The sequence below is a fragment of the Dicentrarchus labrax genome, unplaced genomic scaffold, assembly GCF_905237075.1.
Source record: "Dicentrarchus labrax unplaced genomic scaffold, dlabrax2021, whole genome shotgun sequence".
Classification (NCBI taxonomy): domain Eukaryota; kingdom Metazoa; phylum Chordata; class Actinopteri; family Moronidae; genus Dicentrarchus; species Dicentrarchus labrax.
The window spans coordinates 23,448,554-23,464,181 of record NW_026136702.1 but is presented as its reverse complement, the minus strand read 5'-3'; the positions used below and the strand labels follow the sequence as shown (position 1 = coordinate 23,464,181).

General features: G+C 39.2%; 1 protein-coding gene across 1 annotated transcript in view; it reads left to right on the top strand.

The window, feature by feature from the left end:
- The first annotated feature begins 6,546 nt into the window (after nt 1-6,546).
- Nucleotides 6,547-15,628, top strand: part of slc30a6 (solute carrier family 30 member 6) — a 66,850-nt gene continuing 57,768 nt past the window's right edge. The window contains exons 1-3 of the mRNA XM_051418162.1: nt 6,547-6,754; nt 8,590-8,636; nt 10,051-10,137. Of these exons, the coding sequence (XP_051274122.1) occupies nt 6,571-6,754; nt 8,590-8,636; nt 10,051-10,137 (318 nt within the window). The 5' untranslated portion in view covers nt 6,547-6,570. The remainder of the gene's footprint in view (nt 6,755-8,589; nt 8,637-10,050; nt 10,138-15,628) is intronic.

The window sequence follows — 15,628 nt, the reverse complement described above, 5'->3', positions numbered from 1 at the left end:
CTAACAACGTATTCCAGTTGTTTACCACCAAAATATCAGGTCTTGCAATAAAATATCTGCTTGTAGGACTGCTGCATTATTGAACTTTTGAATGTTTAGACACACGCTGCACTTTTCTAGTGTTTTGTTGGCCAAACCTAACCACACACAGGACTCAGGATGCAAACCCCGCTCTCTGGTGTCAAAGCCCTGCACTTTGTACTCCAACCATCGACCCCGACCATTATGGTTCATAAATGTAACGCTTCATTCACTCAAAAAATTAATTCACGATATAAACCTATTCCAATGACACAGGTTGGGTTCCCCTTAAAGAGAGGTTTAGGATCAGCATTTCAAATACTGTAGGGCAGCTTGTAGTCAGATTACAGGATGTGGTTTTCCAAATATAATTAATTTCACATCCTCTCCCTTCAACTGTGGCCAGAAGTGGGAACCATTTGGTAATGGTACTTTGACTTTTCCTACATATCACAAAATCCTTGAGTCATTCGTTACTTCTTATATAAACCTGTTGAAATGCTCATTGTGGCTGTTGTTTTCCACCTATGGTTGAAAAGTATGTGGACACCTGAACATTGGAGCCATAGTTGAACATGTAAAGCCAAAGCCATGGTCATTAATCTGCTGCTCTAACAGCCTCCACTCTTCTGGTTTCAGGCTTTGCTCACATAGCTGCTGTTATATAATGTGCATTTTCCCTGTTAATGAATAAGATCCCCATAACATAATAAGCGAGTGCCACAGAAGTAGTAAAAGGTTATGGATTTTGTAACATTTTAAAGTAAATTAACATAACTGCTCAATAGATCAGTGTCCAATCTATTAACACACACATCTTTATTGCAAATCTTCATCTTGAGTCCACAAAACAGTAATTGTAATAAAACAGTGTTGCAGAAAGCACATTTTGTGTAAATCCAACCTTCAAAAACATAAAAGGATAATATAACATTTATCTGGACAAATGCCAGACGGAGCTTAACAGGAACATTTGTATGATATTTCCTTCATTCTCTGACACATGTGTTTCATTTAAGTGGAGCATTATAAAGTCAGCAGCGGTGCAGACATGCTGTCAAAGGGTTTTATAGTCTGTTTCTACTTCACATTAACTTTTCAGTCCTTTATGAAGCCTCCGCCGATGCACAGTGGATAGGACAAGGGTTGAAGTCATAAAGTAATATTAAAAGATAAAAGTGTTATTTAATCTTTTCATTAGTGTCACTTACTACCCCGAAGAGCCCTGTTTGTCGGACAGTGCTGTAGGAGTGAGTCCTAAAACGCAGAACTGAGTTAGTATTTTTGCGCCTCCGGTTCCCTCTCCTCAAAGTCAGTGGGTCTCTTTTAATGGGCTTTGGGTTAGATGCCTTAAATAAAGTCTGGTTAACACAAGCTTAAGAGATTCTCAGATTTTGTTCTACAACATAAAATATGTCAGTAAATACCCCACCTGTGAATTTTAACTACAGCTCCGCCTGTACAGCCTCATTGTGCTTATACTTACGCTCTTGCAAACTATTCTAACTCAAACTGTCCAACTTAAAGTTTTTTGAAGAAGTTTGGTGGTGACATTCAGGATGATCTATTGTCAGAAACTGAATATAAAGTATGTTTTTTTTTATTTGTGTATAATCACCTGTAAATAGGATTGTTATATTTTTGTTACCTTGGAATGAGCCATTTACATCTACAGAAGCAGAATGTCGTCTTCTGTGAAGTCATGTTTAAATGGTATTCCAGGGATTTACTATTGAACTTCCAAACATACTTGCAGCTCTGAAAAAAGAAAGGTAGAAATTTAAGCAAGAGACGTCAAGATATCTTGAGTTTTACTCCCTAGTATGGATCTAGAGCAATAAAACACTGGATCCTACATTTCCCATGATGCAAAAGCGATAGCATATTTTGCACACCTTTAGTTTATAATGCAGGCTTTCTGTTAAAAGTTGGTTTCTCCCCAATGACCATGAAATCATCAGGTTCTTTACTCAGATGGGACAAACTTCACTTCCATTCTTTCTCCCTGTGAAATTCTGTTCATATACAGATAACTGAATATAAAGTATGTTTTTTTTTATTTGTGTATAATCACCTGTAAATAGGATTGTTATATTTTTGTTACCTTGGAATGAGCCATTTACATCTACAGAAGCAGAATGTCGTCTTCTGTGTAGTCATGTTTCTACAGTAGCCCAATATTGACAAACCAAATGCATTTTCACACATTTTGCAGCCCCTGTAGTTTGTTCTTCATGTTTGGAAGGAGAAGGTGAAGCAAGAGGACTGCAATCTGCAACTACACTGCTAGATGCCACTAAAAATAAATATAAAGTTATTTGAATAAGGTGACCAAATACGGAAATCAACTAAAGCATTGTTATTACACCAAATATGGTGATATGTCATGTTCTATATGTTATATGGCCTATGCATGAAGAAATATACATAATTTTTCTTTGCCAAACAGTCATTCACAGACAAAGCGGACCATTGTATATATGTCTTCATACATGTCTGACAGGGATCTTTAAGTGTGTTTTTTTGCAAGGGCTCCTACTCTAAATGGGTTAAAGGAACATTTGAGTGAGAGCTCTTGTGGTACTGCAACTAGAAGTATTTATTATGTATATCACTGCGTCACAGTAACTCTCATGTGAAAACAAATCTATGTGATCAGACCAATCAGCCTGACTTTACACATTATTGTCAAAGCAATCTATACAATGAGAGAGCTCGACGGAGCCAGATGCTGCTGAGATATCAAAGCTGCTTTTCTTCCACAGATGCCCACTGCTGTGCAGCAACTATCAGCAGTATTATTGCGAATGCTCATGTTGCAGGGGCACTCATCTGAAGGCTGACAAATGTGGCAGGAAAATAGACCCTGAGGCCTTTCAGGGCTGCAAGCCAGATGGAGAAAATACTGTTACTGTTAGGCTGCACTCCTCGTCTGTCTCTCTGTCTTATTCTCTTTTTCAGGTCTCTTTTTATTTTTCTTGTTCATTCTTTTGCACGTAAGATTTCAATTTTATAATCCTTTCCTGTTTCGACCCCTCTTTGTCCTCAGATATCACTCTTTTCTCACCCTCCCTTACCCTCTCTCTTTCCTTCATGCTGGCTCGCTCCCTGTCCCTCTTTCTCTCTCTCTCTCTCTCTCTCTCTCTCTCTCTCTCTCTCTCTCTCTCTCTCTCTCTATACATTTCTGTGTTGGTCGCCCAGGACCCCACTCAGCTCGGGGGCCTCACAGCATCACTTGACAAACAAAAATCTCCATTCACTGCCATACAAATGAGCAACCACATATTCCACAAACACACTCAACTTTGACCGAAATGTGCAAGCACACACACACACACACACAGAGAGAGAGAGAGAGGAAAATGACATCAAAGAGTTCTAAGGGGCCCCAGACATAATACACACATTTCCACGCTTGAATCTGTCACGCTTCCTCTTCTTTCTCTCGTATTTTACATGAATACATGAGTGATTTTTTAAACCCTGTTGACTCCGTCTGGCTTGGTTCAACTGCAAAATGGTTACAGTTTAGATATTTTTGGTTGTTGCAGTGACCTGTGAACATCACCATGAACCCATCTTGGATAAACCTGAACACTTGCTTAATCCACGAGAAGGTCTGCAACCAATGAGTAATTTAATTAATCTTTCTTGAATAATTATTTAGTCTATAAAATGAAAAAACTAAATAGTGAAAAATGTCCATCACAACCCTCAACCAACAGTCAAAACCTCAAACTTATTCAGTTAACCACAATAAAACAGACTTAAACAATTAATAATTTATAAAAATTGTTGCAGATTAATTTCCTTTCAACCGACCTAATAATTCATCGACTAATTGTTTCAGTTGTATGTAAAAGTAGCTGAAAGTGTAAAAGCCTACATTTTTAGTCTGGCTTTTGCTTGGAATGTGTTTTTTTATATATTTTGTTTCTATTTGTTTCTCTTTACAACTTTACTTACATTAAAGCTGCAGTAACATTAACCTTTTGTCATGTTTACTGAAACTTTCACTATATACTAACAGTAGAACATGAGACAGATAATCTGTGAAAAAATCAGGTTCCTCTGGCTCCTCCTAGTGCTCCTAATGGGATTTGCAAGAATCTCCTATGCCTCACTGAAAACCAATCAGAGCCAAGAAGGATAGTTGATTGTTGAGTCTCATTTCCAGGTTGTCAAATACTGATGCTTTTGGAGACCCAGTAATCAACTATCTTCATGAGACTCAACTATGTTTCTTGCCTCTGATTGGTTGTTTTCATTCAGGCCCAGTAGATTCTTACAAATACTAGTAAGAACACTAGGAGGAGCCACAGGAACCTGATTTTCTCACACACTATTTGTCTCATGTACTACTGTCAGAATATAGCGAAGGTTTCAGCAAATATTACAAGGAGTTCTTGTTATAAAACAAACACACCGCAGCTTTAAAATCTGTGTTTTTATTTGATCTTTTGTGTGAGAGCATTGGTTACCCACTGTTTAACACATATATTTCGTATTGGTGTGATCATTTTATCAGCCACCTGTAAAGAACTCCAAACTGCACTAACCTACATGATAGGTGCTATTCAAGTTCGCATTGCATCTGATTTTCACCTGGAACAGTTTGGCGGCTGTGCTGGAAGCAGGCCATGCAGGTGCGGAATCAAGCTGAAAACTAAGCAAGCAGTTTTCTACATGATGTCAGGTTTCTGCAATGACATTCAACTCTGTGGGTATTTTATGATAAGTGGTTTAATGGTAGTACAATGGTAGTGTAGTGAGTCAGCTGTTTAAAAAAATAAGGGCTACTGCACTTTCTAGCAGGTACAATACACCAATAACCACGAAAGAATTTCCTGTAGTTTTTGACGCCCTCCCATCTGGTGTACATATGTTATTTAGGAATGTCGACCACTCTCTGCCTTTGTCCCTGACCCAATTCAATCTCCATTAGCAACAGTTTATTTTTCTTTTAATGAAGGTATAAACCTCAGGATCAGAAGTTCATTTATCAAGAGAAAATGTCTTTTGTCACTGCAGTGTAGTTGCCTGTGAAGTTGTGGATGTGATAGTATTCTCCCTAAAAGATGGAGGCTGATTTGAATGTGATCTATCCACAGCGCCTTGAGCACATTGGACGACTGGGTGCCAGCTGCACTTAACAAAACTGTCATCACAAACACAGCATTATTCAGTTACACTGACATACAATCAGAGCATTCACAATTATCACTCAAAATCTGCAAACACAGGCGCTTAGAAACTGCTGTTCATGGTTTGCATCTCAGTCTCTCTTTCTCTCTCTCTCTTAGCAAGCAGGCTAAGAAACCAGAATGAGCCCCACAGCCGTTTGTGCTGTAAAATGGAAAAATAAAAACGCTAATGTGTGTGTGGATGAGGCGCTAACCATGAAATGGAGTACAGGAGATTGATAGATGGACAGACAGACAGAAAATGTCACTGAGTTCAGTTTCTTAACCTGCTTTCCTTTCGTGGTTGTAGAACTTTGGGCCCTTGGGGAACTTTTGGAAACTTGCTTTTTTATCCCGAGGTAACAAAATAATGAACTTGTGATCTCGAGATAACAGCATTAAAAAAAAGTTGAATCTATGACCGTTTAGGGCCTCCATATATTAGGCTACATGTATAGAAACAAAATATTTGCCACAGCTGTACAAAGTTACAGCCTTTTCAAGACTTTGCTAACTTTTTAATTTAATTTGTGTTTATCTGTTCATCCTTTTTTAAATATTATATAGGATTTTCATCTGCTGCTCAAGTGACTTGATGTCAAGACTACGACGGAGTATTAGGGCCATACTAAGAGAGAAAAAAATATATATTTTTGGGGAAATTACGAGAATAAAGTCATAGTATTCGGTCTACGAGAATAAAGTCATAATATTACGAGAATAAAGTAGTAATTCTATGAGAACTGTCAGCCTGTTGGCTCAGCCAGCAAAACTGTTTAACGACGATATTATCAATACGTTAGTTTACATGTTGACTGAGACAACCAGCGGCTGCTGGGCTCAGGCTGAGGCTGCTGATTGGTTGAGCTGCTCACGTCAGATCTTCATCACTCTATCGAAGCTTTTTTCTCATTAAAACAACTTTTTTTCTTGTATTTTTATTATTACATTATTCTCGTATTATTACGACTTTATTCTCGCAGACCTAATATCATGACTTTATTCTCGTAATTTCCAAAGAAATCTTTTATTTCTTTTTTCTTAGCCTGCCCTAATACTCCATCGTACCAGACAGACACTACATTACACAAAGTTTAGCCTTACTCTTTCGTCATTTTTAATATAAAATGTCAAACTTTTGAGAAACTATCTCATAATCTTACTATAGTAGTTTTTATTTTTGCTATTTCTAAAATTCAATCAGTTTTTTCCTGGCGGAAATGGTTTGGCTCTGAATCAGATCTCCACAGCATGTGAACAGGTTCTCTGCCCACTGGTTTCACTACATGCTGATATACAGATCTGTGGTCTGACGCATGCGTCGTGTAGCCAAATCGAACAGGCTCATGGGTACAGGAAGTTGAAAATGGCGATGGACGGAATGATGTCCACGTCTTCGGGTCTGTCTTACCACAATGTCGGGGACTTTTACCCCAGAAAGTTCGGCCCGAAGCCGGACGTGGTGCCGTCCGGGGTGACCGAGAGGAAAGTGGGGCCGCTGGATAAACCTGACATGGTGTCGGTCGATGTCATTAACATCAATGATTCAGGTTTGTTATGCTAACAGGCTAGCAGCTAACAACACGTAGTCAAACAGGCGGCTCTGCTAACTTAGCTAACAGCTGTTTCTGAGTTTGGCTGGGAAGTTTTTCAGTTTATGTCGCTGTTAGCTGGCTTTAATGACAGCGCCGACGGTAACGTTGTCTGTAACGGCCAGTGTGAGCCAGTGTAGAGCTCTGTCTGTGTAGAGCTCTGTATCTGTTTAGAGCTCTGTATCTCTGTGTAGAGCTCTGTATCTCTGTGTAGAGCTCTTTATCTCTCTTTTTAGAGCTCTGTATCTCTGTGTAGAGCTCTGTATCTCTGTGTAGAGCTCTTTATCTCTCTTTTTAGAGCTCTGTATCTCTGTGTAGAGCTCTTTATCTCCCTGTTTAGAGCTCTGTGTCTCTGTGTAGAGCTCTGTATCTCTGTTTGGAGCTCTGTGCATCTGTGTAGAGCTCTGTATCTCTGTTTGGAGCTCTGTATCTCTGTTTGGAGCTCTGTGTATCTGTAGAGCTCTGTATCTCTTTTTAGAGATCTGTTTAGAGCTCTGTGTATCTGTGTAGAGCTCTGTATCTCTGTGTAGAGCTCTGTGTCTCTGTTTAGAGCTCTGTGTATCTGTGTAGAGCTCTGTATCTTTGTGTAGAGCTCTGTATCTTTGTGTAGAGCTCTGTATCTTTGTGTAGAGCTCTGTATCTCTGTTTGGAGCTCTGTGTCTCTGTGTAGAGCTCTGTGTCTCTGTTCGGAGCTCTGTGTCTCTGTTCGGAGCTCTGTATCTCTGTGTAGATCTCTGTCTCTGTGTAGAGCTCTGTGTCTGTTGGTTTTTTTTTCAGTTAATCTGTCCAACTTTAAAACTGAGGTTGAAGCTGTATATTTTATATATTTTTATATACTGTGGTAGGAGTGTGTGACCTGTGTGAAATCTTTTCTATTGAACCTGTTATAGCTAGAGAGCAGGGAAGCAATTTATGGATAAATTAGTCTGGAATTAAATACTTGACACATAAACAAACTTCATAACATTGAGGCAAAAAAATGAGTGATGAAAAATGAGTGATGGTATTAAGGCTCAAAGACATCAGTTTCACTTCTCAAAAGGAAATGTGCATTGTTTTGTACAATTTCTACCATACCTCAGAAATATAAAGGATTCTTTAATTTGATAAAGAAAGTATAATAGAAATATAAGAGATGATCGGTATCAGGAGTTGTATGGAATTGTAAGTTAAGTGTATTGTTAAGTCTCTATCACTGATCCACTTTAGGCATAAATAGTAAAAAGATCCTCCAGGTTTTCTTCCAGAAAGTTGACAGGCAGAGTTGCTCATAGCTGATGAGATCCTGTTGCATCTCATCTCATTAGGAAAACGGTTTAAACAAATGTCTCACACATCAAATACGTGTCCTATACAATGGTCCTATAGCCACTACAGTATAGTGTATCCTCTCGTCATGTGGTTGCATTGTGTTGTTTACAGGCCGACCATTGTTGTCAGACCCGGGGTATCTGGTCTCTAGAGACAGTAAGAGGTCTTACTGTCCCCCACACAGTCATTCCCTTCTTCTTCTTTGGTTATACTGGACCTCTAGCCGCCATACTTTTTCGTTATTAATATTTCTTAGACAGTTATTTATATTTTGAATATAGTGAGTATTTTATTTAATTATTAAAAGTCAAGGTATCTGTACCTGTATTGAAACATTTTGAACAATATCCAGCCCTAATCTGCACACCTTGAGTCGCTGTAAGTAAGTCTGTCTTTCTGGAGTTCAGTATCGTGTCATATGTTCCCTCAGAGTGTGTGTTGTTGTTATTACATGTTGACATGGCATTTGTATTCCTCCACAGATGTCCACATGCACAGGAAGAAGCATGAGCATGATACGTACGTCTTGGTGAGTGACTTATCTCAAAGTCTTTGATTACCTCCCTCCAGAGGGGAACATGCACGCACACAAATTCCATCCAAACAAACTCAGAGCTCATAGAATTTGTGGTTTGTGTATGAATGAAATTCTGCTCATTGGGCTAGAAGCTTCTGTCTCATTTTTGTGAAGCACAAAACTGATGATGTTCCTTTATCCACCTTGTTGCATTGCAGGCTAAAGTTTAAATGTTCACCCTCCCCACACACCTGTCTAAGAGATGAGCACACCACATGACTGTGGAAAATCTAGTGTACATAAATCCAACCGTTTGAAGCACAGTATTAGTACTAATACCTTGCTGTTGGTCTGGCTGTCTCTCCTTCTACAGTTTGGTGACCACTTAAAAAAACCCACCACCCATGTTATGTGCTGTGGTACAGCAGGTTATCCAGTGAACAAGCATGTTAATACTGTTGCACTGAAACTTCTTAACAATGATTCTCATTAAGATGCTACTGAGACTGTGTAAAAGAGAACACAATTATATTGTTCTTATTATTATTATATTATTTACAACACAACACCGGCAACTCTCTGCATTTGTGTATTGTGTCCTTGTCTTCACAGTTTGATCTGCATATGGTAAACTGTCGCATCTGTCTCACTTTCCATTTATTTGAAATGTATTAGTCAGGAAAGGTCAAACTCAGACGGGGCTTAATCTTCATTTCTTGATCTCTATTCATGTCTCTAAAGATTGTCTAGACCAGTATGTTTAAAACTTCTAAAAAGACTGAAGAATGGACTTTTTTTCTGGAAATGATGGCTTTTTGGACTAGTAGGATCTTTGTGTAAAGAAGCCAAAAATGGTTGCTATTTTTAAATTCTTAGTTTGGCACAACAAGTTACTTATTGTAAAAATATAAACAGAATCTTTTAGGACTTTTCGGGCTCCATATGAATCTATGTAAAATTAGAAAAGTAAAAATGTATGTGTGTTACATTTGTTGTTACAGTTTTCAGTTTTTTACTTCTGTTTAAAGGAATGTTTGGTCTTATTTGGTTTAAAGGGATGGGTTACTTTGGAAAGCCTATACCTAAACAGCAAGGGCCATTATTAACAGCTTAGAAAAATCTGCTTGTTTTATGTAAAAAGTGTGTTTTTAAATTCGCTTAAGAAAATAATCTTCACCTGCAGATATGTTGTTATCTCTTCCTCAACCTGAAATTCCTCTTGAGTCAGAGTTTTGAATAAAGTTGCCCTGCAGGATCCAGTTTAGCTGTTATACACTGATGCACCACTTAGTGGCAGTGTCGGTCACACATTGCCTCCTACTCTCCTTCGCTGTCAGAGACTTGATGAACTTGATTGTACTGAAATGAATCTAAATGTATGTATATCTATTAATTTAATATTAATTATCATATGTTTAATTTGCAGGGCACCATTCATCCATTCAGGAAGACACACAGATCCATTTTTGGAAAACTCGTGCAAGAATTCAGACTGGTCTCCTCAGATAGACGGGTAAGAGAGAGTGTGTGTGTGTGTGTGTCTGTGTGTCTGTGTGTCTGTGTGTCTGTGTGTGTGTGTGTGTGTGTGTGTGTGTGTGTGTGTGTGTGTGTGTGTGTGTGTGTGTGTGTGTGTGTGTGTGTCTGTGTCTGTGTCTGTGTGTAATGTAATAGTTGTCAGCTCTGGTATTTTATTTTTACTTATTTACTTTTTTTGATCATCAAACAACTAAATCCGCCTGGTACTCATCATCCAGACCTCATCTTGGTTTGCACTCAGTAGTTAGCGTCTGCAGAATCCTCACTTTATAATCCCATTCTGCTGTAAGATGGTTACATTGTGTGTCTCATACACACAGTCAAACTCAAACACCTCCAGTAATCCTGTTTTCCAAGCAGGTCACCATGTTCTAGTGAAAGCAGCAGGGATGAAGCTCTTATAGTAAAATACCATTAGCCACGAGCTGAATTAGTTCTGACCGATAAATCACATTTTCATCATCAATGTGGTATGAACATGCACGAAAAGACTGATACGTGATGAATAAGAAAGATCATTTTATGTAGGCATGAGTACTGAGGCCGCGTATTAGCTGGGCCCCAGGGTTAAAGACTAGTATTTGGTATCACGCTGCAGCCTCTCCCTGCTCTCTGTCGGGGTTAAGTTCTCCACATACACACATGCAGAGCGAAGACAGTGATGATATCTGAAAGATTACTCGAGTTAACGACAGCTACTCTCGTTACTGAAAGTGAGTGCAATCACACCTTCTATTGTAAAACGCCAGTACTTGATCAATACACCTGTCCAACAAGCATAAACATGATGACATGATGATGTCTGTGTTCTCCTTTATTTCTAACCTTCACTCAGTATTGTGATGCCAGAAGTATGATTTATTTTATTGACATTGCCATTTGTTTCCAGTGAGATATTATTGAGTGTATATAGTGTGACTTTGCTTTTGTAAACATTACTGTTGCTGCTCTAAAAACAACATGTGGTTATATTAATAATATTCAGTTCTAATTCTGTTCTGAATTTAAAGACAAGCAGGCTGATATTCTTATATTTACCTCAAGGTAAGCAAGTCTTATCCTCATCGCACTATTGAAGTGTTATTGCACATCTCAGGTCTTCTTCATATCGTGGCCTAAGCTGAATGCTGGTCCACTTTGTCTGGTAGGCTGACCTGTCCTCAAGGAAGGCTTCCACCTGTAGGCTCTATATCTGCTGCTGTGGCACTGCTTTTGCTTTTTATCGCCGGAACTTGAGAAGCCCTACACCAAACTAGAAAGACTAAAAGACCCTTTTTTTTTTAAAGTAAAGAGAGAGGGGATGACATGCAGCAAGGGGCCGCAGGTCAGATTCGAACCCAGGCCGCTGCAGCAACTAAGTATATGGGTCGCCAGCTCTACCGACTGAGCTAACTAGGCGCCCACTAAAAGACCTCTTAATACAGTTCTCCACCAAATATATGCTTTTAGAGTATCAAGCATCAGCTATGGTCTTCTTGGGTTCATGTCAGATACAGTAAATTGCAATAATACTTAACGCTGTGTTAAAATGTTCTTGAACCAGTTCTGCAACCAGTTCCACCAAGCATCACCGCCATCTGATTATTTGTTCTTCTTTCTGGGTCAGTAATTATTTAGAGTGCAGTGGAAATTAGACCTCGTTTTGACATTAAAGAGCTCACTTATGATTTGATAGCATTTTGGGTTACAGGGGGTAAACCACTCAACATGGACTAATATGATGGAAAAAGCTCATATCAGTAAGGCAGTAAAATAGTTTTTCTTGTGCAAATGCACCACACAGAGCTACTTTTTGTAAGGTCTCTAGATAATTCTTGGCTGGGACACCGATTTGTAAACTCAGCTAGGAGCTTTCCTGCTAAATAAGTTAGAACAATTCTGGTCCAGTGAAAAAAAGACTTTCACAGTACAATTTAAAGTTCTTAGTACTTCAGTCAAACAAAAATGATAGACGTTTCCCACTTCTGACCTTACAATTTATCGCCAGCCATGACTGAATGCAGGACACCACAGGTTCCCAACGGGAAATGGACATCTTTTCTGTTATTGAGTAAACTGACAACTGAGTGACATATTTTAGGGATATTTCATACTGTGCATAACAACTGATAAACTGTACAATGAACCCAAACAGTAAACACATAACTGCAGGAAGTTTGTGTAAAATGGTTGATAGGTGTAATCTAGACTTAAAAAATAACTATTTAATTGTATTTAAAAAAAATTATGAAATGCTGTCAGGCATACTGCCTATTCAAAATCAGTCTAACACCCCTTAAAATAAAGAAGACCCTGTTACCCCCATAAAGCTCTGGCAACCCCTAGTGGGGGTTGGGACCCCCAGGTTGGGAGCCAGTGCAGTATACTAGTAGTTCCCAACCTGGTATAGAAGCTTAGCAAGTTTGTTAGAAATGATGAAACCACTTGCAGTAACAGTTTTGAATATGATATGCAATACTTTAGAGCCACTTGTGCCCTGTTTGCCTGTCTCCTGCTCTATGCACCAAACCAAAACTCTCCCAAGTTATCCTCAAAATCACCCAAAGCCTGTCCCTGTTGGTCTTTTTGAGCATGATGACTGCTTCTGTGTCTGCCACACTTTACTTTATGATGATTTAATTGCCAGGAAAGGGCCTTCTCCTACTGCATGCTGTGATCTGCCTGATAAACATAAATTACATATTCCACATCAGCACCAACTCTAAACTCACTGCTATGAAAACAGTGAACAACGGTCTTTCCCGAAAAAACATGTTAGCTTTAAATGCTTGGAATGTTGTTTTTTTACACAGAGTACATCAAAAAAAGTAATAGTGCACCGTGCATCACAACAAAACAGGGACAGATGTAGAGTTTAAGCAAAAAATGGATTGTAGAAATTGCAGAGAAAACACTGGAGAGATGATAATGAATGTGAAAGAACCTCAGACATGATTGTTTTGTGTGTGTGTGTCAGTGTTATTGTGCTATAATCCACTTTGACCACACACTGGCAGGGGGTCTTGCTTCCCCATAGAGCCTTGGATTGGATTACACGGTGTCGTACACGGCTTAGGGGCCAAACATAGTTCAAACCGGCGAAAGTTGAGATGTGCTTCCTCAGCACCTCATCGCCCTCGTCTCAGGTCTCCTGTTACCTTTTGTGTTGTGAAATAAACCAAAGTCTTGTCAACATCCGATTTCAGGTACAGTTTGACTGATACAGGAGTTTTTACAGGCGGATACAGCAGCATATTTTACACCAGAGTCGCTGATGGATGATATTTTGTGCTGAAATCTGTTATCTTTAAATCTATATGTCAGAAACCGACTCTAGACCTAAGTGCTTGTTGAATTGACGAGCTCTGGAAATATCCTCCCCACACACCTTTCCAACAGCAGAATTCTAGCGAGTTACAGTTTTTGTGCTTTCCAAAGCTGATGATCTGACAAGCCCACCCACCGTATGAATGTTCAGGTGTGAGAGGATGCAGGATTTTAACTTATCTCTCTTCTCACAACTACTTCTGTTACCTTTCATGTGAACAACCGAGGGTAACACCATGAATACCTTTGAGGATAGACATGTCCCTCTCATGAGCCTTACCCCTTAAAACGTCTACTAAAAGCAAAAACATTTAATTATTTGCCCATGTTTAAAGGACCAGTGTGTAGGTTTAGTGTTATCTCGCTGTGAGATTGCAGATTGTAACCAACGGAATACTGCTCGCCTTGCAGCTTGTGAAAAATCTACAGCTGTGTTTGATTTGTCTGTCCTGAGCTACTGTAGAAACACGGCGGACTCCGTAGAAGAAGAAAAGAGGCACTGGTTGCCAACCTAGGGGTCGCCAGAGCTTTGCTGGGGGTTGTGAGGCTTTCTTGATATTAACTTTAAAAATATATCTACTGTAGGACTATATCTCAGCATTTGGTTCATTTTTGTGAAGAAAACTAAACAAAATTATTTTTAGAGCCTTCAAGCTCTGCTAAACAGCCTCGTTCTGCATTATATTATATAAAGTATGCAGTTAAAACAACCAAAGAGCTAATAGATCAATGGGAAAAACACTGAATTTGTCTATTAAGTATGTATCATTTTAAAAAATTATAAAGAATAATAATACAGACATAGGATTGTATGAGAAATTCCTAAAAATATCAAAACACATCTCATAAATGACTTGTTTTACACAAACTTCCGACAGTTATTGTGTTCACAGTTTGGGTTCATTGTACAGTTTACAGTTGTTCTCTACTGTTATTGTTATGCATTAAATATAATATGAAATATCCATAAAATATGTCACTTTGTCAGGGATTCTCAGTTTAGTCAAGTAGTGGGAACCACTACTCTAAGGTAACAAACACGATTCTTAATTTTCAAGTCATTCTACACAAAAGACCTGTGATAAGTTTATGAATATTATATTCCATTTCTGCCAATAGAGCTGCATTTAAAGGGCCTCCTTATAAATCAGTCCTCCTCATCCCAGGGTGGACCAGGAAAGACAGTTAGTCTCTAAATCTTCTTTTAAAGAACAGGGTCAGAATGTGCTCCTGTGCTTTTGACCTCATCTGTAAAACTGTGAAGTGCAAATTGTTAGAATAAGAATTAATACAAATCAAACAAATGTATTTGTAGTGTCAGCAGACTTCCTCCATCACTCCTTACTTAATCAGAAATGATAAAACTGTGCATAGATCATCTATGCAGTCTATTGCAAGGCACTCATCATATTGAATGCTGTTGCCTACTGGACACTGAGTGATAGTATTCTTCCTCCACAAAATTGGGAGACTTGTGGAAAAAACAGATTTAAAAAGTCACGTTCAATATTGAAGCAGCAGAGGCAGTGCAATGCAACTCACTACTGTGTCCTCATTAGACCCTGTAGACCTCTCTTCGGATTTCTCACGACTAGTAAACTCAACGTGTATGGGTAAAATCAGTTGTGTTCCCTGTTAACTGTAGCCCTAAGAATAGTAATAGACTCCGTTCACCATGTCCGTTGTACAGTTCATGTTTATAGACATTGCGGTTTGAGCTCATCAGACACTGTTGCAGTAACAAAATGTCCCGATGAAACTGGAGCAGGGACAGCAGGCAGTCAGCAGAGGAAAGACATGACTGGAGGACAGGGGAGTGAGAGGACCAGGCGTCCTCTCGTTTCTGCTGTAGCAACCCAGTCGGAAAACTCCTCTGTCCATGTTAACAGGCTGCCGCCGCCCGCCGCTGCCGCTGCTGATTCATTATGTAAGTAGGTTTATTTTGAGAGGAGAACACGGCCACCCTGGAGAAACAGAGCCCTGACGGCTCCGATCTGAGTAGACAAAGAGTGGGAGAGGACATTTTTTGTCTTCTCATTGCCACTGGAAGTGAGCCCTGGCAGTTTGCGTTGGCGGCATGCTGCAGGTTTTAGTTTGGTCAAAAAAAATCCCCTCATACATACTCCCTGACCGTTATGAAGAAACTGACTTCTCCTTCTTGC